The following is a 23,456-nucleotide window of genomic DNA, read 5'->3' on the forward strand; positions in this document are numbered from 1 at the left end:
GTTCTGAGATCAGGAGCAATTGTAGTACCTGTGGAATACTTCCCCCCACTCCCCAATCTCTAGGGTTAATTATGTACCAGGAGTTAAAGAGGCATTGCCAGGAGTAATGAGAGGAAAATGCACATCACCACAGGCAGATATTCTCAACTCAATTTCTAAATTGAATTTTTTTTTTTTTTTTTTTTTTTTTTTTTTTTTTTTTACAGGCTGCAAAATACAAGCTGGCAGCTCTGCCTGTGGCAGGTGCACTCATCGGAGGAGTGGTGGGGGGTCCGATTGGCCTCCTTGCAGGCTTCAAAGTGGCAGGAATTGCAGCTGCACTTGGTGGTGGGGTGTTGGGCTTCACAGGTGGAAAACTGATACAAAGAAAGAAACAGAAAATGATGGAGAAGCTCACTTCCAGCTGTCCAGATCTCCCCAGCCAAACTGACAAAAAATGCAGTTAAAACCCCAACTTCAGTCTTATTGGCGCCAACATGTCTATCCTAATGAGGACCTTTGCTGCTGTTGGACACTCAGTCAGTTTTGGAACATGATTATATCAAGATAGTGGCTGTAGATGTTCAAGTGGGATTGAACTGTGATAAGTGGATATATTTTGTTGTTTGCTGGAGTGTTAATGGAGATGTTAGAGATTGAGGAGCCTGGGATGAGGGTGTGTAGTGTTGTCGGGTAAAGTTTAAAGACTGCCAAGGAGCAGATTTTCTGCCTGGAAATGTGAAAATTGAGCTTACAACTCTGATAAGGACTTGAGATGTATGGACATGATGGGTTATGGAAGACTAGTTTATTCTATAACCCTTACTTGGAGACCCTAAGGTTAAGTATCTTATAAATATGTTTGTTTATCTCCCAAACATAGGAGATTATTTGGCCCATTAACAAAGAAAAGAATGGGGAGTTTAGGAGCCTTTCTTATCAAATAAGGAAGTCGGGATCTCACGAGGGGGAACAGGTGAGCTACATGGTGGAGTCCATTTGGTGAACCTTATTGCAGTTTGGTCACCTGTATTTTCTGGTGACGGACACTAATAGTGTCAGAAAATGGAAAGAGAGGTGCAACTTCTCTTTCAGGTAACTTAATTTGTGACACTGGCTTCTTCTCTGAACTCTTCTTTCTGTCTCTCTTTAAATAAAGAACACAGAATCTCAAGTGGTAGGAGACTATTAAGCCAGTCACTGAGCTTGCTCTGTCAGTCTGTCTCTTAACACCTCAAAGATCCAGTGGCCTCTGCCTTCCCTCCCTTGTAATTTTGAACAGTTCTTTGACTTGTGGGGTGAGTTCTACCCATGTGTAATGAGGACTTTTCTCATAATCTGCTTTCTTGTACTGTCTCCCATCTCTGTTTCCTTCCAATCATCCTTACTTGTAACCTCTAGGTGAAAGAGAGAAAAAAAGGGAAGAGAGATCTCCAAATATTTCCAACATTGTTAGAGTTTGAGGTAAAAAAAAAAAAAAAAAAAAAAATCAGAAGGTAGGGGGACACCAGATCATTTCTTAGGGACGTCTTACAATTTCAAGAGACTGATGTCCCTGCCACACAGGGACTCTCTGACCCTAAGTCTTTCTAGCTGGCCCTTGGAGGAGGGCTTTCTACCTCACTTCTGTTACTGCCATCCTTTTCCCCAGGCTCTGCTGTCTCCTGTGCTTTCCTTTACTTTTCACAGCTGCTATTTCTTCCCAAGAATGGCGTTCTTGCCTGCCTTTTCTCACATTCAAGATGATAGACAAAGCCTGGTGCCAAGACTCAGTCCTCACGAAGGATTTGTGGTGCTAATCCCAACAGAGCAAGCATGGCCCAGCCTAACCTAGTGTCTGTCTTATCAAATAGCAAAGAGATTTTAAATTTGGGAGAAAAGAATTCAAAATCACAGGTAGCCTCATTCTGCACCCCCAACTCATTTGAAATAGGAAGGAACTGCCTTTTGCCTTAATTTTTACTGTTTTCTGAGAGCAGAGGAATGGGCACCTATACCACCAAATGTGTGAGCTCGGGAACCAGATTCCTCAGGTGGTTGAATGGTTTATCACTTCTCTCTTGTTGAGTTTACTCTTAATAATTTTTATTAATTCTACCTTTTACTTCTTTGTCTAATCTAAACAGACCTTTCTCCCACTTTCGTGACTGTCACTAATGAATCTTTTTTTTTCCCTTTTATTTAAATGCAAGTTAGTTAACATATAGTGTAATAATGGTTCAGGAGTAGAATTAGTGATTCATCACTTTACATCCCACTCACCAATGAATTCTAATGAAGAGAAAGCACCATTTCTTACTGTCATTCAACAACTGGAAAATATCAAGTATTGCTAACTGTTGACTTGTACCTTTAGTATAATGCCAAGAAGGAAATGCTTTGAATAAGTGTTGGATTCTAATCCAGTATTTGATATTGGATTCCTGTAAGGTTGGGATATTTGGAACTCCACCTTTTTAAATATTTTCTGATCCTCGCTGTCCCTTTAACAGAGGGTATTCAAACCAGAATGAGGATCAGAATCACCCAGGGTCCTTGTTTAAAACAAGATTGCTAAACTTCAGTCCCATAGGTACTTCTAATAATGGCCAATCTGGCCTGGCCAGCCAAAATTACAAATTTAAGGTAGAGTTACATCAAGATTGAGCTGTATCATTGAGTTCTGTAATTTCTAGTATTCTGCCCTTCATTGTGGCCCAGTCTTCATCTCAACATATTACTCCCACTCTGCCAACCCGCACTTGGCTATGCGTTTTAAGCCCACCTGCTGAACAGCACCAGGGACTAGTTTTACACTGGAGCTGGAGGAGGGAGGAGGCCTGTAACTGAAGCTCACATTTCGTCTGGGGATCTCATTTATACTCCCACTGCATGTTCCTATCATATAGACCTTTGGTTTTCAGTAGTCGTCAGGATCGGAATATTACTCTAGCAGTCTTCATGTTCAGGCAAGTTACAGCCCTTTTAAAAAGTTTTACAATTTAAAATTATTTAGAAATTGTATCTAATTTCCCCATAATAGAACTTAATAGCTAACTTTTTGTAGAAATTTCTTGAAGTGTTTAATCAACCTATAAAGTGTTTAGAGGTATAAATTAGACAATATGACACAGAAACCAATCTTAAACTGAATTTAATGCCCTACAGTATCAGATTAAGTTCATCTTCTCTGTGATTCATGTCTTATTTTTACTAGATCACATTAGAAGATAAGGGGCACTTTGATTAAGTTCTTAACATTTACAGAGGTACCAACTTCCAGTTATAAAGAAGTCATGGGTGAAAAGTACAGAATGGGGGTGGGGAGAATGTACTGAGGCTCATTTGGATAAAGGCAGTGCTCCTAAAGACTTTTTTTCCTGAAGACTTTTGTGATGTAATAATTTGAGAATTTCTCTGTAGAGCAGAGACTTTGAAACTTTTTGGTTGTAACTCACAGTAAAAAATGCATTTATATCAAAACTCAGCATATGCATAATGGAACAACATTATGTGTAGGGTACTCTGATGCTTTTTATTGTTTCAGTTTTTAAAATATGCTGGTTGCAACCTACCAAATTGATTTCATAATCTACCAATGGATTGTGACCCTTAGTTTGAAAAGAAGAAAACACCTTATGGAGGAATTGATATTTATTGAATATCTTTTGTTTTCCAGGCACTTCACTAGGCATTTTACAGGTAAGGACACTGAGTCTCAGAGATGTTACATGATTTGCAGGGGGGTATTCAGCTGTAAAAAGTTGAAGCCAGGATGTTCGCTAGGTCTCTTGAACTACAAAAATTTCTATTACTCTCCTACTATGCTACTTCTGTATATAAAATTGAGGTAGGCCATTCGTCCTGCTTCAGCCAAACCCCAATTTATTCTGTAAGGCAGGCTTGCTGTGAATTTACATATGCCATTCGTTTGCAGTGGGTTTTTTTTTTCCTAATCTTTTGTCACAAAGTGTCCCACATCCTCAGAGTTTTCAATAGTGGCTGATGCAGAAGTACCCAGTGCTGAATTTGGTCCTTAGACTATGAAATTAAAAATGTTTCCATTCCACCTGCACATCCTACAAATTTTCTTGTATTCCATGGGTTAGAGCCATCTCTTAAGCAGTGCTTTTTGATATTAACAATGAACTCTACTGCAAAATCTATCATAACTCATAGAATCAAATGATTACTCTCCTTGAAAATGGTACCCTTGGGAGGCCACGCACTTACTGTAGTGATGCTAGTATTACTTAGAACATTTTTGAAACTTTTCTTTTGAAATCATCTCCAAAGACATTTTATCAAACACATAGAAAAGCCACCTCGGTGTTTATTAGTCACAAATTACACTCCCTTGTCCTTAGGACCTTTCCTCTCTTCCTTTCTCAGTTTTGCTTTTCTTCTACTGGCTTAGCTCTCCTACCCACCTATTCTGGAGCTAGTAACCTAAGGATGCCCAGAAAGGGGGTGTGCTGGCTAGAGTTCCTGGAGCAAGAACTTTTAGTTTATATTGATGCTGAATGCTGCAAAGGGAGAATCCTATGAGTCCAAAAACCTTTCTCTGTGGGCTGCCTGCCTGCCTGTAAGTGTCCTACGTAGTTTGCACAGGAGTAAGGACTGAATACTGGTAATATCAATCACAGGAAGTTGAGGAAGCCTGAAATATACATAAATCATGTATAACATTTTCCTCCAGTGAAAAACAGAAACCACACCAACCTATGCTTTGTGTTAACTTAAAACTGAAAGGTCTTTCTCAGGACCCCCTTTGCCCTTCATTGCTGCCACTTGAAATCTGGGAGGAAGAATGATGAAAAGCTTGGGAAAAAGGTTCTCCTGTGAAATGGACATGTTCTTCTCTTGTAATCAAGCATAACATGGCTTTGGCTCTCAGGTACTTATGAATGTTAGACAATGTTCGTAAGTAGTCAGAGGAGTCCTAAAAGGTAGGAAAGCTTCCCCAGTAGCCTAAGATAATGTAAACAATTGAGGTTCTGTTTGTGTTTTTAAACAACACTTCATTTTGTTTCTAGCAAGTGGTTCTCACTATTTATATTCATTAATTTGACACCATTTTACAGAGAAACTTCTTGGGTATTATAAACAATCAGTGGCAAAATGTCCATATGTTATCCACATTGCCACCTTCGAAGAAATTATTTATTTTTGGAGATAAAAAATATTTATGTGCAAATTTAAAAGAAATAAATTGAATAAAAATGTAAAAAGGTGTCAGAGGCAAATGATTTACCCAAGATCAAAGCTAGTTAGCACCACAGCTAGAATTATAACCAAGGTCTAAGAAAAAAAATCCTCAAAGTAATTTAACTGAGGTTTTGTTATGTCATATTAAGTTGCCTGCTGAGGCTTATGGACTTTCAGACCAGCTTTAACATTCCAAATCAGGCAATAGCAATAGTGAAAAGGAAATTGGGTGGGGAATCAGGAGATCAGAGGCTAGTTTTGGCTTTGTCTCTTGCATAGTAAGCTTTTTCTCAGGGGTGCCTGCCTTCTTCTGCTCCAGCCAGGGATTCGCCAACCATAAACCTTAGGGGTTAGTAACTTGACACTCTGCATTCTTTATATATAGCCACTTACTGGGTCTTGTCAATTCTACTTTGAATGTTAGTTGCATCTACTTATAAATATATTCATGGTCATCACTCTAGTAAAAAACTGTATTTCCATACACCCCCTACCTCATTTTCCCCAACTTTACACCATTCCTCACATCACTGCCACAAGAGTGAGAACTAGGTCCGTCTTCCATTTTTCTGCTGATTGTCAGTGGCTCCACTGAATACTTGATAAAGTTCAGACCCCTTAGGTTGGCATTCACAGCTTGCCATATTCCAGCCCCAGCTTTATCTCTTCAAACTCAACTACTCCCCATCTGACAATGCCACTGAGAATCAGACATTCCACAAAAATGATTTTAAAGTTTTTCTGTGAAGTTACAAACTGGCAATAAACTGTTTACATTTGTCCAGACGGAAATAATTTCTGTAATACTACATTTTACAGAACTAGGTAGCCCAAAAGTTGTTTCTTAAGGAAAACCTTTTGTCCCCCAGAAGGAATTATATTCAGTTTCTTAACCTCCAAAACAATGTCAGTCCTGTTGCCTGTGTATGTCATAGCCAAAGCGGGGGGTTTTTCTTCAGCAACATAGATACTCCAGGCTTGAATGGACCATTGTCCAGCTCCTTTGAGAAACTTGACTAATAAATATTTGAGAAAAACAACTCAAGAGTACATGTTATTCGTACATTTCTCAAGTACTTGAGATTTTCTTGTATTATGGTTAATCATTAAAAAGATGTTTACCTGGGTTTTATTAAATCTCCTAAACATAGTTTCCATTTTATTGTTAAACCCTTGATGTTAGCAAGGGTCAGCACAAGAAAAGGCCCAATGGTGAGAATTTCTACAAATTCTGTAAAGCTTACTGAATTCATTATGTTGTTGAGTGGTGCTTGTATAAGAAAACATGCAATAAAATTCATTCAACAAAGATTGGACTGAATGCCTGTTATGTGTTGAGTACCAGGGCCATATATAGAAAAATATTAGACCTGTAGAATCTACCCTTGTAAACCATTCCGGCTAATGAATTCAGATACATAAAGCAAGAAGTCACAGTAACACATGGTAAGTACTTTAAAAGAGGAATGAACAAAGTTAAGACGGAGTGATTTGCTCTGCTTGGAAACAGGAAAGGCTTGGTGGGACATGTGTTACCTGAACAGTACCTGCAGGAAAGATATGCCTGACTGAAGACAGAGTTGTGGCCTTTGAGGTGGCAGAGGAATTGCATGTACGTAAGGCTGAAAACATGAAAGAGCGTAGTGTGCTTACAGAAAACCAAGGAGTTAAATGTGAGTGATGAAGCTGGTAGGATGGAAATACAGAGAGAGTGGTATTATATGTGTTTTTAACTTAATAATTCTTTGTTTAAAGGAATCAATGGGTTGCTTTGATTCAGATCAAGACTGTTACAACCCTCAGAGTTCCTCGTTTTGCCTTCCTGGCCAGTGAAGTTGGTAATAAACCTCACCTTTGCCAGGGTTCTCAGTGTATGCAGCCTATTTGCTTTCCTTTCCCACATGCAAGAAGTGATTTGTGCTTTCTTGCCTCTCTGCTGTGAGATCCCCTGCTTCATATTGAATGCCTGCATTCTTCCTGTCCTGCTATTCATTCCATAAATATTTATTGAAAACCCACTGAGAAATAGTCACGAAATTTACCTTTTACTGTCCAAGACTTTCATGGTCCAGTTTTCCATCTCTATTTCTTGATCACTGCAGTTCATTGGCTCCCATTTTCACTTGGGGCTAATTCTGCAATGTTCTACAACTTCATAGTTGTAAACATCTATTGTCTGTGGTTGTTGGATCTCCCCAACTAGACTGTAAGCTGCTTTCAGGGCAGGGACTCTATCACCTGCTTCTTGGAGTATTTCATGGCATGAAATACAGTGATGAGAAGGAAGAAATGATACACACACACACACACCAGTAGTGACTTCCAGATGACAAATGATGGGCTCATAGTACGTGTGCTGTTCCATCTTTCAGGGATATGTATGAAAATGTGAAAAAGCCTTCTAAGACCTTTCAAACCTTTGCTCAGTACCACTTTTGTATATTAACATAGGAATGAGGGATGCAACAGAAGAAATCTGGAAAATACCTCCAGCACGTGGGAGCCATGAACTGAAAATTTCAGAATTTGGAGGTAAAGGTGTTTCTATTTTTCTAATTAAAAGTCATGACTTAGGATATAGGACCTCAATCACTGAAGAAATGGTGTAGAAAAGTTGGGTTTATCTTCTTTCTTACCGTAGGATTGATGGGGTCAGAATAGTAGGCACCCAAGAAGGATTTATAATCTGATGGCCTAGTATTGAGACAAAGTAGAAGCAAGATTTTAATTGCTGTGAGGCAGACAGAGATTGGAATTCAAAAAGGGCAGAACTGAAGTTAAGAGGTAGGCATGTGACAGGATTTTGACCAAGGTCTCTAATACCCAAGTTCTTGTACTTTACCCGCCATCTTCTCAGTGAGTTGATAGGGAAGAAAAGGAATAAAGTGCTTGGCACTTACTAATTCCCCATGGACATTAATTCCCTTTCTTTCCTCCCTAGGTTTTATTGTTCATAACAGTGGCCTGTTATTTGGGTTAGAGTGAAGGTCAACAACTTGGGACTTCTTTAGCCTTCCCTTCTTGAATCTCCCCTTCCCTGTTGATACCTTGCTTATCCTACAGGGTGGTCATGAAGATTAAAAGTATTAGCACATGTTGAGTGCCTAGAATGGAGCTTGGCTCATCATAACTGCACAAATGTAAGTGGCAAGTGTTATTGTAATTGTTATTTTTAACCAAAGTTTAAAGGAACAGCACATGAATGAAAAAGTATCATGGACCTGTAAGAATAGTGTTAGGGAGCCACCTAAAATGAGTGGAAACTTGATGGAAATACCAGGAATTCTTAAAAGGACTTTCTAAAAAAAGAATATGGTGTGGGCACCTGGGTGGCTCAGTCAGTTGGTTAAGCGTCTGACTTCGGTTCAGGTCATGATCTCACGGTTTATGAGTTGGAGCCTCGCATCAGGCTCTGTGCTGACAGCTCAGAGCCTGGAGCCTGCTTCAGATTCTGTGTCTCCCTCTCTCTCTGCCCCTCCCCTGCTCTCACTCTCTCTCTCAAAAATAAATACTAAAAAAAAAAAAAAAATGTGGCATAATGATGACAGGTGACTGGGAATAAATCTTTTTCATCTCTGATAAGAATGATATCCAAACATGATAGGGTGATGATACATCCCAGTTTACCTGGGACAGTCTTGATTTGCATCTATTGTCGTGGTGAAATTATTACTAGTCCTTCCTTTCACTCTCACATGTCCTGGTTTGGATGATAAACTTACATGGTCACCCTATTAATAAAGGCAATGAAAATAAGTGCAGAGTTATTCCCTCCCTCCCCCTCAAAAAAAAAAACAAAAAAAAACTTTTAAAATAATTTGTTGTTTCTAGGCTTAGATTTTAAAAAACATCCTCCTAAGGTTTGTGGGAACTGTGGATGTGATTTTAAAGTACTACCAGTAATCTTGGGGGAACCAGAAAATAGAAAAGGTGCCAGACACTGAACTTAGGCAAAATTCTAAAATTTAAGAGGTAAAGTTCTATTTCAGAAGCCACAGACCAGGTAATTTACTTTATAATCTAGAAAAATTCTGAAATAGACTGTTAAGCAGTGTGTTAAATCAGAAAGTCATGCTCATTATGAAGATAGGAAGAATTGAGAAGTCAGAATAAATGCCCTGTTCTATTTCCCTCTCTGTGTGACAGCTAGGGATGCCCTCTTGGGCAGTGGTTACGGCAAGAAAACATAGTACCAGGCTTCCAAGACTGATCTGATCCTCCCTATGGCATGTGCAACTTTACACATGGCATCAAGAGTGGCCATACAGCTTCCTATCACCCATCCCAGTAAGTAATATGAGACACAGCACAAGATAGGCAAGTACATGGTCTTTTACCTGAGTGGCCCAGACCTGGGAAACAACTGGTTAGCAATACCTAGCAATGCTTTGCTATTACAGTAAGATACTAATAGAGAAAAAGGACAGCTTCTATTAATTCTCTTGGCAGAGTCCATTCTAGTTATGATGTTTTCTTGTCCTTTGTTCATTTATTATGGAATTTGGCTTTTTTTTTTTTTTTTCATCATAGAATTACTGATCTTACAGTGCTCCAGGTTGCTGGGAATACAAAGACATGAGTTCCTGCCTTCATGGCATTCACATGGTGATAAGACAAAGGGATACATGTACTTCCAACAGTGTGTACTAGACTGGGTATTCTAAAATACATAAACAAAGGGCTGTGGGACCACAGTGGGTGAGAACTGTCCTGGGCATTGGAGGATGCATAGAAAGAATTTATTAGGCAAGGTAGGGGGGAGGAGGAGAGAAGAGGACATTTTAGAAAAGCAATTTGTAAGCTGCGCTTTTCCTCTTCCTCTCCAAAGCCTAAGGGCAGGCCAGTCCTCCCCAGTGTGCTCTGTGAAAGGGAGCTTTGACACTTCAACTAAAGGCCAGGCTTGAGCTGTCAGCATATGGATTCATGTATCTTCTCATTCTGATTCAAGTACAATTAAGTAACCTAAAAAATAACATTAAAACTGGAAAAGCTTGTTACTAGTCATCTGGATTCAGAGTAAAATGTTCACACTATGATATTTATGACAAACTGAATTAGTAAGAAGTCTAAAATATAGAAATATTTTATAAATATAGTTTTATTACTTGGAAATACATACAAAAATTCAAACACAGCTAAAAAACAGTGGCCAAGCAGAGGTCCTATCCAACCTGTTTTAATGAACACATAAAACAGTTGTCATCAGCATTAAACAATTTAAGTTCTGAAACAACTTACTGTCTTCAGGGTCTGTAAATATTGGGCTTAAAAATTGACTACTGTTTTCTTATCACCTATTTAAATCTTTTCTCCAAATATAGACTATTTAAACATTTGTTTGGTTCAATGAGATGTTTTATTTAGAAAAATAGCTAAAGCCATTTAACTGTAATTATTTTGAAAACTGTAATAACTATTCATTTCCAGTCTTCTGTCACCTATACATTCTGCATGATTTCTCAAAAATCTCCAGTAGTTGCTAAAAGCAAGCACTTGTAACTTCCAGCAGCTCTTTGGGACACTGAAGTTTGGTCTTAAGAGCCCTGACATTTTTTAGTTAAGGTGGCAAGATTGTTTTTATTTCTCATTTTTGCTTTTTTGTTTATGTCATTTTAGTTTGGCCCCGCTAGCCTATATCTCATCAGAGAAAAAATAGTGAGTTATTCTGCTTTTCTTGATTATTAATCCATTAAACTCATCTTTTTGCCCCCAGGTTTTTCTCTTTTTTTTAATGGCTTCTTGGCAATTTTAGCACTTTCTGCAAATTTAAGCTCATCCTGAGATTTAATATTTCAAAACACTTTTATATTTCACTCTTTTTGGCCTTTATCATGCCAGTTTTTCCTTCTTTTGTATGTGACCTTTGGCAACTTCATCCTGGAGCTCTAGGAGATGCTTAGATGCCTATTCTCTATCTTCCTCTCTACATTCATTTAAGTATTTAAAAAATGTTTAGAATTTCCTCTAAAGGAAGTTTTCATCCTTTTATGGCCCCCCTCAGTACTAGACCAATTTTTGAAAAACTTGAAAAGGTAGCAGGTTGACAACAAGAAGGGACTGCTTCTAGTTTTGGTTTTGAGACTCAGCCGTTCTTTAGTCTTGGATCCTCCCCCCACCCTTCCCCAGCTGAGGAGCCTCAGGCCCAAAGTCGATTCGATAAATGTAATATCCTCTGACGCAGAGTTCAGATGGGAAGATGGGTAAGTTGTGAGTTCTAGATTCCTGCAAGTCCTCTCTGTACATCCAGCTGGTGACAAATCCCTGTGGAATCTACATGTTTGCCATCTATAGATCTGTTCCTATCTCTGCCATCACTCTTAGTTCAGGCTATTCTCTCTCCTGCGGTGGCCCATTTTATTGTATCTAGACCTGCTGCCACAGTATTTCCTCTCAAACTTGAATATGAGCATACTTCTGGCTTAAAATTTGTTAGTGCATCTCTACTGCCCATAAGATCTAGTACAAACCCTTTAGCTTGGCATTCAAGGCCACGCACAATCAGCTCCCATTCTTGAACTTCCTTTCTCATTTTCTTAGCCACAGCACTCCCCCCTTCCCCACCCCATGCACTAGCCCTATGGCAAAAACTTATTTTCCCTAATGCATTTTGGTGTTTTGCATTTTTTTTTCCTTTTAAATAAAATTGGGCACCAAGTCCTGATGAATGTTCAGAACCTTAAGGGGTACAAAACTTATCCAACATCACTTTGCATCTCCCTCATTCAATAGACATTTGAGTCCCAATACGCATAAAAGGTAAATAATGCAGCCTCAAATCTTTTTTAACAGCCATTCAGTTATATTCGATCACACTGAACATGTGTTCCTTGAGGCCTTTCTCCTAAGAACTACTCTCAAGTCAGCTCTCTGCAATCCAATATTTGAGTGTTATCTTTTATTTACAATATTTTTAAAGCTAATTACAGGATTATAAATTTATTCCAGTTAGCTGCATATGCTGCTTTCGGTGTTGTGTGCTGCCTTGTTGAATGTTTATGAATTTTCATTCTCACTGCCTTAGATTTGGTCTGTTCTCTGACCTGAAGGCTACAAATTTGATTTCAAAGGTACTGATTAAAAGCAAGGAATTGAACAGAACTAAGACCCGACCTTGAGGAAGCTCTGTCCTGCTTTTCTAGTTAACAACCTGGTAAGATATACTAAACATGCCCCTTATCAGCTTATTAACATTTACTATTCTGAATGAAATGATGGATAAGTCATGCATAACTAGGAATTCTAGGCTTTTTTAAAATAACAATCATTAAATATGCATTATAAATAGTCACTTTATTTTAAAAGAATTGGAAGATGTTACATATATTACACACTACATATAATGGCACATGTCAGCCTTGTAAGCTTAAAAATAATCTTTCCCCAAACTGGGATTGACTTAGACTCCAAGTATAAAATGACTCTTGGCCTATAGCACCAACCCAGGCCCAGAGGAAAGCCAATTTTGAACCTGTCTGTCCTCTGGCATTGGGCTTCCTGATATGACACTGAGGGGCCTCTCCCTCTGGTTTTGTTCCCTAGCAGTATTGAGGCCTGGCACAGGGACCCATTTGACTATACACTGCAGGCCTGGGAAATCAGGGAATCTAGAGTGGGGAGGTCCTCTAACAATTTTACAATGGAAAAAATTAAAAACATATGTGCCTTATTGTCTTTGTTTTTGATCTATACATCCAGAACAAGACTCTACAAGATAGAAGGTGGTTAGAATTATTGAAGTACAATTTCTCTGCTGGTTTTTGTCTTTGGAAATGAACATGTCACGATAGGAGGAGCCTTAAAAGGGATCTGGTTCAACAGTGGTAACCTGCCTGCTCCACTAGTAGCTCAGATTTAGGTATAATTCAAAGTTTTAAATGCCATCCATATGCCATTTTGTTAGACAAACACATAGAAATTTAATAACACTTTTCATTTTCTTTTTCTTAATTTGTAAGGACAGTTCCTGCCAAATGTTCTGGCTTATGGCTCTCCTCCTCTTCATAGTATGTTTAAGTTACATATTAAGAATCCAAAAAATACCACTATGGAATTTTCATAAGCAATATCCGACCAATCAGTAAAACACAGTACACAGTGTGAAAATTTTCATTTATTCCCCTCCCCGTATCCAGAATATAGACCCTCTTAGCTTTGAGAAATGTGATAATGAAATACCAACAGAACTGATCATATGTAAAGAAAAGCACATACCACACAGGAAACATCCCTAAGTCCTCCCTAACCTAGTAGTGCGAGTTCACGGTATGTTTCTGGCGATGTCACCTTTCACTTGATTTATAAAAATTTTACAGGACAGATTTAAAGCAAAGATAGGCCTCTGGTTTTTATTTTTATTATTTTTTTTTATCCCTAACAGATTTTTAAAAAGAGGCTATATTAAATGACAATGCATTTTGAGTCAGGGGGAGAAAAAAAAATTAAAAACCCAAAACTTCTTTCAGTTTATTCAAAATAAAAATACACATAGAATTATGAAAATATAGGTTTACTATTTCCACCACGTAAGTTGATGCTGCTGTTTGAAAGGCTTGCAAATCGTTTTTCAAGTTTTTAAAGCTCATCTCGATCCCTCAATAAAGTATACCTATATTCGCTGGGTGCTAATTTCTGGAAGGAGCTCTCAGGTGGACTGCTTGCTACATCTTGGACTTGCTACAAGAGAAAGAATAAAACATTTTATAGCAATATATTTTATGGAATTACACTATTTTAATAAGAGTAGATGAATGGTAGTTGTTTTATAATTATTTGCTCAATAATCACTATGTACCAAAGACCAGAGTTAAGCTTGAAATCTTACTTTCCCCATTTCAAATGCCCTTACTCATCAGATTCCCCAGGGCAAGGGTGCCACACAGCCCTTAACTGTGGACCTGTTGACAGTTCTTGGGGTGTACTGGAAGGAAACACAATACCTGCCACCACGGGGCTTTCCTAGAATATTCTGGAGAGGCTGCACAGCTGTGACTATGTCCCAAACCCTTCTGTCCTACAAATGACCACTAAGAGGATTAAAGGCACCCACTCTGTTCATAGAGCTTTTAACAATTACCTGGATGCCAGAAATTAGTTGCCATAAGAAGGAAAATACTCCATACTTGTGCACCAACAGTAGACAAAAATACACAGTGAAACTGTAAGTGTGACTTCTAAGAATTTCAGATATCTAAGACTATCCTTTATCTCCACATTATGAGCTCCTCAAGAACAAACATGTAGCCCTTGTTTTAATATCCCCTGTAGTTAACAGAGGCACATAATGCCTGTGTTACACACTCTGGATACTGACTCATTCCCGTTAAATTGGGAAAGCAACATCTGCAAAATTCCCATTTTATTTTGTCATGTTCCCCTTCTCCAATACTTTTTATTTATATTTTTACTGAGATATATGTTTGGTTTAAGCCATACTTATATTACTATAAAATGTAGGTTCACTGTCTAATGGAGAAGTATACAATAATGGTAAGTAACATCTTTTCCTAATCTGATAAAATATTAAGCAGGCTTACTTTCCTGAGGAAAATAATTGCCTTTGGGTTATTGCCAACAAACCGTTTGCTTCTACAGTTGTTTAATTATCAAAATAAAATCTGACCTCAGACTTCAAGGAAAAAGCGTATCATTGGATTCTTCCAGGGAACTCTTGACACTGAACGTAATTTGACTCTTTAAGAAAAATTGACTTAGCTTTTATTTTTCTATGTGGAGGTTCCTTGGGCAAAATAGTGAAGTTCTGGGCATATGAAATGTGAGTTTTGTTATGTATCACTGTGGTAATAGACATGATATAAATCAATAATGAATCAAAAATGCAATTTTAGGGGTGCTTAACAAAGCAGAAACATAGAAATAGTCAAATTTTCACAATAAAAAGCAAATAAAAAATTTTCATAAATAGCTGTGAAGCATTCTAAATCTCAAATGAAAAGCTGCATTAAACCTTAAGTTTTGAGCAATTATGAATACTATATTGGTGAGGGTGCTTAGGATGGTTTAGCAAGAATACCAAATCATTATTTTCTTTGTATTGTGGTCAATCTCCTGGCCACAGAGGAAGACTTAACCAGTTAATGGAATCCACTGATTTCTTCACTGATCCACCTGCTCCCAATTCTTACCTCCAACTTCTGTATTTGAAGCCAACTGTATTTAACCCTTTTACTCCTATTCCATAAAGGAGGTACTCTAGACCACTTTACCAAGAAATTATATTGTACCATTCTTGCAATTTTTCTTTTTTTTAAGTTTTTTTTAAGTTTTTTTTTTAAATATATGAAATTTATTGTCAAATTGGTTTCCATATAACACCCAGTGCTCATCCCAAAAGATGCCCTCTTCAATACCCATCACCTCCCCTCCCCTCCCTCCTACCCGCCATCAGCCCTCAGTTTGTTCTCAGTTTTTAAGAGTCTCTTATGCTTTGGCTCTCTCCCACTCTAACCTCTCTCTTTTTTTTTTTCCTTCCCCTCCCCCATGGGTTCCTGTTAAGTTTCTCAGGATCCACATAAGAGTGAAAACATATGGTATCTGTCTTTCTCTGTATGGCTTATTTCACTTAGCATAACACTCTCCAGTTCCGTCCACGTTGCAACTTTTCTGAAGTGTCACAATTTTAAAAATTAATTTTGAAAGGAATATAATTTATATATTATCTACAGTCTGTTCAGAATTTCTTTATAAAGATTTTCAGAAGCACACACTCAAGCCTGTGCAAGAGGGTTAGTTCCTCTTCAAGGCTAACTGAAAAAGAAAAAAAGAGTTCCCACTGAGAAACAAGAGTCCTACCTGTCCTGGGGCAATATCGGTTGGATCTGGACCATGATGGAATTCTCTGTGCAATTTTCCAGAATGTAAGTCAAATACAAACTGCTTGAGTTTTCCAGGAATTCTAAAACCAAAGTAAAATAAAAATTTAGCTTAAACTGTTAAAATGGACTTACCTATATTTTACCAACTTCCCCATTTTTTATTTAAATTTTACCTACAACCCCATCATTTTACCATAACTATCAGAAGCCAGGTATACTGCAAACATTTTTATACAGTGTAATCATGAAATATGGGTACTCTGTTTTGTGTTCTAATTCTTGTACTTGTTTCACAGAAATTTCCCGATGCTTATTTTAACAGATGCATTAGTCTATCAAGATGCTGTCCTAAAACTTACTTAACCATCCCTTATTGTTGGACATTTATATATTTTCCTTAATCTATGTAACTAAAAAAGCTCATGTTCTGCAGAATCACTAAAAATAACAAGTCTTAAGGGAAAAGTAGTGTTAGGTGCTAACCACTTACAACTACATAGTTTTGTACTGGGGCACCTGGGTGGCTCAGTTAGTTAAGTGTCTGACTCTTGATTTCGGTTCAGGTCATGATCTCACAGTGGTGACATAGAGGCTGGCATTATTGGACTGGGCATGGAGCCTCCTTACGCTTAGGATGCTCTCTCTCCCTCCCTCTGCCCCTTCCCACCCCCTGCCCAATCCAGAGAGTATGCTCTCCCTCAAAAAGAAAAAAGAAAATTACTAGCACTGTTCAGCCTCTATCACTGTGTCGGCCAGGTGGATCCTCTGTAGCTTTAACCTGGAACTTATAAGTCCTTTTTTGAGATATTAAGTGAGTCTTTGAAGGCATTCACTGCCAGTAGAACCAACTTTATCAAAATAATCTAAATCAGGGTATAGTTTTTCCGAGTTTTTTTTTCCTTAAGCACAAAGGAAAATCTCACAACTTCTTCAACCACACCAGCAGCTTCACTGGATAGCTTAACATTGTGAAAAGCAAAGTACTTCTCAAGGTCATAAAACTGTCCCCTCTCCTCTTTTTGGGTGGGCGGACGTCTTTGTATACCACTAAAACATTATATTTAATGGTAAAAAAAATAAAAAAATAAAACTTTGATGGCTTCAAAACATTCTGAGGAAAATAATGTGAACACAACTTACTTATATTAACATCCTTTTCCTAAATACCAGTCACGTTATAAGCAAATTTGCAGTACAAAAACATGCATTGTAGCAAAACAGATTACAAAGCTAAGCAGATTCATGTATCCACCTTTTTCCTGTTTTTAAAAATTTTTTAAGAGACACGGAGACAGTGTGGAGAGGGGGAGAGGGGAGGTGAGAAGGGGGGGGAGAGAGAGAGAATCCCAAGCAGGCCCTGCACTGTTGGCACAGAGCCTGATGTGGGGCTTGAACTCATGAAACCACAAGATCATGACCTAAGCCGAAACCGAGAGTCAGAGGCTTAACCGATTGAGCCATCCAGGCGCCCCTACCCTTTTCCTTTGTAATTATTTCCTTGGGTTGTAGCAAATAAAGCAGGAATACAGATCTTCCTTGACTTACAAGGGGGATACAGCACAATAAACCTATCCTAAATTGAAAAATCCTAAACGGAGAACACATTTAATATACCCAGCCTACCTTAAATGTGTTCAGAACACTTAAATTACCCTACTTGAGCAAAATCATCTAACACAAAGCCTGTTTTGTACCAAAGTATGTAAATCTCATATAACTTATTGAATTCTATACTGAAAGTGATAAACAATGGTTGTATGGGTACAGAATGTCTGTAAGTGTGTCAGTTGTTGACATCTGGGATCACGAGGCTTACTGGGAGGTGTAGCTCACTGCTGATCGCCAGCACCGTAAGAGTATCTTAGTGCAGCTCGCTAGCCTGAGAAAAGACCAAATTCAAAGTACACTTTCTACTTAATGTATTGATTTTGCACCACCGTAACGCAAAAAACCAAGTCAAACCATCATAAGTTGAGGACAATCTGTTGAGCTAATAAGAACTTTTGATAGAGTGTAGGCAAATTATACCTACAAAACATCAGTTTTTGCTACTTGCCTACCTGCTTTTTGAAGGCTTGCCAATGTGTTTTTTTAATTAAAATTTGTTTTGCTACTTTGACAAATAAAAGACATCTGCATTTTAATTTCTATCTTTTCAGAAATTAAGCATTTTCCTTGTTTTCATTAATATTTCTCCTTAAATGAATTGTCAGTCTTTTACTGAAATATTGGTGTTTTAAAAATTCATTACATACTTTAAACAGAAACCTTTCTTCATATCCCTTACAAGAATTGCAGTGCAGGTCCATAAACACTTTACTTCAGTAGAATTGACTCACTTTTTAAATCACAATTTTTTGGTAGCCAAGAATAGCTGCTAGTTTCTTTTTATCCTCTCCCGAGGTCCTGCAAGTGTTGTTTCTTCCCTTCAATAACTCCCACTGAGATGTACCAACCAATAACTTCATTGTACCCCCATTTTGGCTCCCCACTAGCTCCAATGCAACAGAGACCAGCAGGTGTCAAATGCACAGTTTACAAATACAAATGACTGTCAGGTAGCTGTATTGACAGAATGCCTCTGAAAGGTTCTCTGGTGCTGAAGAAATTGCACAGGCGCTAAAGATAAACACTGAGAGGAGATCAATTTAAATTTAATATGACATCATCTACTATGCTGTCATGCACAGCAAAGTGCTAAAATATATCCATTCAAATCAAAGAATCACAAATGGTCTCTAATGTTTAAGACAAAACCCCGTTAAGTTTGTCATTTTATAAAGTCCAAAGATGACCGCAACCAATACAATGTGACTAGCTTCTGCTCGTCAAAAAATAATTTATAATTAAATCTTAAATATAACAAATTCATAGAGAACACTCAAAACAGATTTTTTCCTAACTTGATTCCCCTTGTCAACAGATGAGAGAAAGAATTGTGAGCAAAAGGCAAAGACAAGGGAGATACGATGAACCTGAACTGATGTGGGAGGAAAAAAAGATTACAAAAGAGCTCTTATCTAGCTTGTGGCTAGAAACTACCCATCATTATTAAGTAAGAAACACTGAATCAACAGTATATTGTTAAGAAAACAGACATGGTTATGTGCTAAAAAGGAAAATAAACGGATTCTTGCCATAATAAATTCAATTATATTTTCACACTTTAGGGTACAGTTTTTCTAATTAGAACACCTAAGTGTTTCTTTCCCACCTTCCAAACAGTTTTCTGTTTGTTTTCAATTTTTATTTTTAGGTGATGCAAAATTTAGAAACTGGGAAATGCACAAATGGTATCACTAAATGAACTTTGACATATGTATCACAGTGAGAAGCATTTTTATTTTTTAAAACCTTACATACAGTAGAATTCACTCTTCTAGGCTTACAGTTCTATGAGTTTTAACATATGCATATAGCATCTAGTTACTATCTCCACAAATAGGATACATAACAATTCCAACATGCTTTTTTTGGTCAGACCTTCCACTTCCCCCTAACTCCTGCCAACCACTGATCTGTTCTCTGTTCCTATAATTTGCCTTTTCTGAAATGTCTTGTACTTGGAATCATGCAGCATGTAACCATGAGACTGGCTTCTTTTATTTAGCTTACTTCTTTTGAGATTCCTCCATTCTGTTGCATGTATACAACTATTTGTTCCTTTATTGAATATCTACTCCAATGAGTGGATATACCATACTCAGTCATCCTTTTACCCACTGAAGAGCATTTGGGTTCTTTCAAGATTTGGGTTATTCTGAACAATGCTACTACAAACATTTGTACACAGGTTTTTGTGTGAACGTGAGTTTGTTTCTCCAGGAAAAATACTGGTATATTACATGCAAGGTGTAAAATGTTTACTTTAAAAAAAAAAAACTGCCTAATTGTCCAGTGTCCTAACTGCAATGTGTAAGAGTTCGCTTGCTCCAGGGGCACCCGGGTGGCTCAGCTGGTTAAGTGTCCAATTCTAATTCTGGCTCTCAGGTCATGATCTTAAGGTTCATGACATCGAGCCCTGCCTTGGGCTCTGCTCTCCTCAATCGTCAAGCCTGCTTGGGACCCATTGTCTCTCCCTCTCTCTCTGCAGCATCATCCCCCCACCTCGCATGCACGCTCTCTCTCAAAGTAAACATTTTTTTGAGTTCCACCTGCTCCATATCCTCACAAACATCTGGTATTTCAGTATTTAAATTCAGCCATTCTAAAAAATGTGTCATAGGATCTCAATGTGGTTTTAATTTCCAGTTCTCTAATGGATAATGGTGTTGAGCACCTCTTCATGTGCTTATTTGCCATTTGTTTACCTTCTTTACGTTCAAACAATATCCTTTATGGAGCAAAAGTGTTTAATCTGATGAAAGCCAATTTATGAATTTTTTTGGTAGGGGGCATGGTGCTTTGGATGTACTAAGCGCTCTTTATCTAACCTTAGGACAGAAAGAGTTTCTTCTACATTTACTTCTAAGAGTTCCATAGTTTTACCTTTCACATTCAGGTCTACAATCAATTCTGAGTTAATTTTTTTAAAGTTTATTATTTATTTTGAGAGAGAGAGAAAAAGAGAGAGAGGAGGGGCAGAGATAGAGAATCCCAAGCAGGCTTCATGCTGTCCGTGCAGAGCCTGATGCAGGGCTTGATCTCACCAATCATGAGATTATGACCTGAGCTGAAATCTAGAGGCGGACACTTAACTGACTGAACTACCCAGGTGTCCCTGAGTTAATTTTTTTACAGAAGTTATTTTTTTATGGTATGAAGACGTTCAGGTGGGACAGCACCATTTATTGAAAAGATTAGCCTTTCCACTAAATTATCTTTGCATCTTAAAGAAAATTACTGTGTGCCTATTTCTAGACTCTCCATTCTATTCTACAGCAATACATGCCTATTTTTTTCACCAATATGAGGCTGTTTTAAATATTTTAGCTATATAGTAATTAGGTCTCAAAGTCGGGTATTTTGAGTCCTTTAGCTTTGTTTCTTTTTGAATTTTGTTTCAGTTATTCTCATTTTAGCTTTCGATGTAAATTTTGGAATCAGCTACATCTATAAAAAAATCTAGTTAGATTTTGATTGAAATTGCATTAAATCCATAGGTCAATTTGAGGAGAATTCACATCTAAACAGTATTAAGTCTTCCAATCCACACAATATTTCTTCATTTATTTTGGTCATCTTTGATTTTTTTTATCAGTGTTTTGTAGTTTTCATCAAACAGATCCTACATATATTTTGCTAGGCGTATATTTAGGCAGTTTTTATTTTTATTTTTTTTTTTGCTTTTGGAGCTATTATGAATGGTACTTTAAAACGTTTTGTGATTTCCTAATGTTCATTGTTAACATATATATAGAAATAAAAGTGATTTTTTAAAAGGTGACTTTGTGTCCTGCTGAAATCATCCATTAGTTCTAGGAGCTTTCTTGTACATATATTGGGCATTTCTACATAGATAGATAATCATGTCATCTACGAAGAAAGTTTCTTTCTAGTCCAAACATTTCATGTTTATTTTTTGGTATATGGAACTTGCTAGGACTTCTAGTACCATACTAAATACAACTGGTGAGAATGGACATCTTTATCAAAGACAATAAAATACTTCGGAATAAATTTAGCCAAGGAGGGAAAATATCTGTATATTTAAAACTATACAACACTGATGGAAGAAGACACAAATAAATGGAAAGATATCCTGAATTCATAGGTTGGAAGAATTAATATTGTTAAAATGTCCATACTATCTACAGAAATCTACATATTCAGTGCAATCCCTATCAAAATTCCAATGGCATTTTTCATAGAAACAGAAAAAAACCCTAAAATTCATATGGAATCACAAAGGACCCTATATAGCCAAAGCAAAATCAATCTCAAGCAAGAAGAAAAAAGATGAAGGCATCACTGTTATTTTAAAAAAAAAAACCAACACAATTTTAACGTTTATTTTTAAGAGAGCACAACCAGGGGAGAGGGCAGATAGGGAGACCCAGGATCCAAAGCAGGCTCCAGGCTCTGAGCTGTCAGCACAGAGCCCAACATGGGGCTCAAACCCATGAACCGTGAGATTGTGACCTAAGCCAGAGTTGGAAGCTTAACCAACTGAGCCACCCATGCGCCCCAGGAATTTTTTTAATTTTTCTTTTTTTTTTACATTTATTTATTTTTGACAGAGAGAGCAAGAGAGAGCGCACAAGTGGGGGAGGCGCAGAGAGAGAAGGAGACACAGAATCCAAAGCAGGCTCCAGGCTCCAAGCTGTCAGCACAGAGCCCGACATGGGGCTTGAACTCACAAACCACGAGATCATGACCTGAGCTGAAGTCGGACACTCAACCGACTGAGCCACCCAGGCGCCCCTCCAGGAATTTTTTTTTTAATGTTTATTATTTTTGAGAGAGAGAGAGAGAGTGTGAGCAGAGGAGGGGGCAGAGAGAGAGGGAGATAAAGAATCTGAAGCAGGCTCTAGGCTCTGAGCTGTCAGCACAGAGCCCAACGAAGGGCTCAAACTCACAAACCATAAGATCATGACTTGAGCTGAAGTTGGATGCTTAACCGACTGAGCCACCCAGGCCCCTCACACTGTGTGATTTTAGAATATACTACAAAGCTTTAGTAATCAAAACAGTATAGTACTGGTATAAAAAGACATAGACCAATGGATCATAATAGAGCACCCAGAAATAAATCCACACACTCAGTCAACTGATGTTTGACAAAGGTACCAAGATACACACTGCAGAAAGGATGGCCTTTTAAATGGTGCTGGGAAAACTGGATAGCCATTGGCAGAAAAATTAAATTGGATCATTATTTCACATCATATATAAATTCAACGCAAAATGGATTAAACACTTAAATATAAGACCTGACAAACTGTAAAACTCCTAGAAGAAAACATAGGAGAAAAGCTTCTTGATCTTGGTCTGGGCAGTAAATTTTTGGATATAATTCCAAAAGCACAGGCAACGAAAGCAAAGACAGACGAATGTGACTGCATCAAACTAAAAAGCTTGTGCACAGCAAAGGAAACAATCAACAGAGTGAAGAGACAACCTACAAAATGGGTACGTAAACCATGTATCAGATAAGGGATTAATATCCAAAAAATATAAGGAACTAAAACAATTCAAGAGCAAGAAAACAACCTGATTTTAAAAAGGGCAAAGGACTTGACATTTCTGAAAAGAAAACATACAAACAGCCAACAGGTACATGAAAAGATGCTCATATCACTAATCATCGGGAAAATGGAAATCAAAACCAGAATGTGCCATCGCCTCACACCTGTTAGAATGGCTTTTATCAAAAAGACAAAAAATAAGTGTTGGCAAGGATGTGGAGAAGGGGGAACCCTTCTCCCTGGGAATGTAAACTGGTATAGCCATTACAGAAAAAGGTATGAAGGTTACCCAAAAAACTAAAAATAGAACTACTATATGACCCAACAATCC

The 23,456-nt window shown here is 37.8% G+C and overlaps 2 protein-coding genes and 1 long non-coding RNA gene across 4 annotated transcripts in view; 2 read left to right on the forward strand and 1 right to left on the reverse strand.

Moving 5' to 3' along the window:
* STX17 (syntaxin 17) overlaps positions 1-6,475 on the forward strand; it is a 66,862-nt gene extending 60,387 nt beyond the window's left edge. For both annotated transcript variants that reach the window (XM_019454354.2, XM_019454355.2), the window contains exon 8: positions 207-6,475. In XM_019454354.2, coding sequence (XP_019309899.1) covers positions 207-446 — 240 coding nt within the window. In that variant the 3' untranslated portion in view covers positions 447-6,475. The remainder of the gene's footprint in view (positions 1-206) is intronic.
* A 1,238-nt stretch (positions 6,476-7,713) lies between these two features.
* On the forward strand, positions 7,714-13,618 carry LOC109270075 (uncharacterized). The gene is made up of 2 exons (XR_008424282.1): positions 7,714-8,306; positions 9,313-13,618. It is a non-coding gene; the product is annotated as an uncharacterized LOC109270075 (long non-coding RNA).
* The window catches only part of ERP44 (endoplasmic reticulum protein 44), a 95,760-nt gene continuing 84,741 nt past the window's right edge, over positions 12,438-23,456 (reverse strand). The window contains exons 11-12 of the mRNA XM_019454353.2: positions 15,976-16,078; positions 12,438-13,839 (exon numbers count right to left, since the gene is read on the reverse strand). Coding sequence (XP_019309898.1) covers positions 13,738-13,839; positions 15,976-16,078 — 205 coding nt within the window. The 3' untranslated portion in view covers positions 12,438-13,737. The remainder of the gene's footprint in view (positions 13,840-15,975; positions 16,079-23,456) is intronic.

Source organism: Panthera pardus, unplaced genomic scaffold (genome assembly GCF_024362965.1).
Source record: "Panthera pardus isolate Hobbes unplaced genomic scaffold, ASM2436296v1 HiC_scaffold_20, whole genome shotgun sequence".
NCBI classification, from domain to species: domain Eukaryota; kingdom Metazoa; phylum Chordata; class Mammalia; order Carnivora; family Felidae; genus Panthera; species Panthera pardus.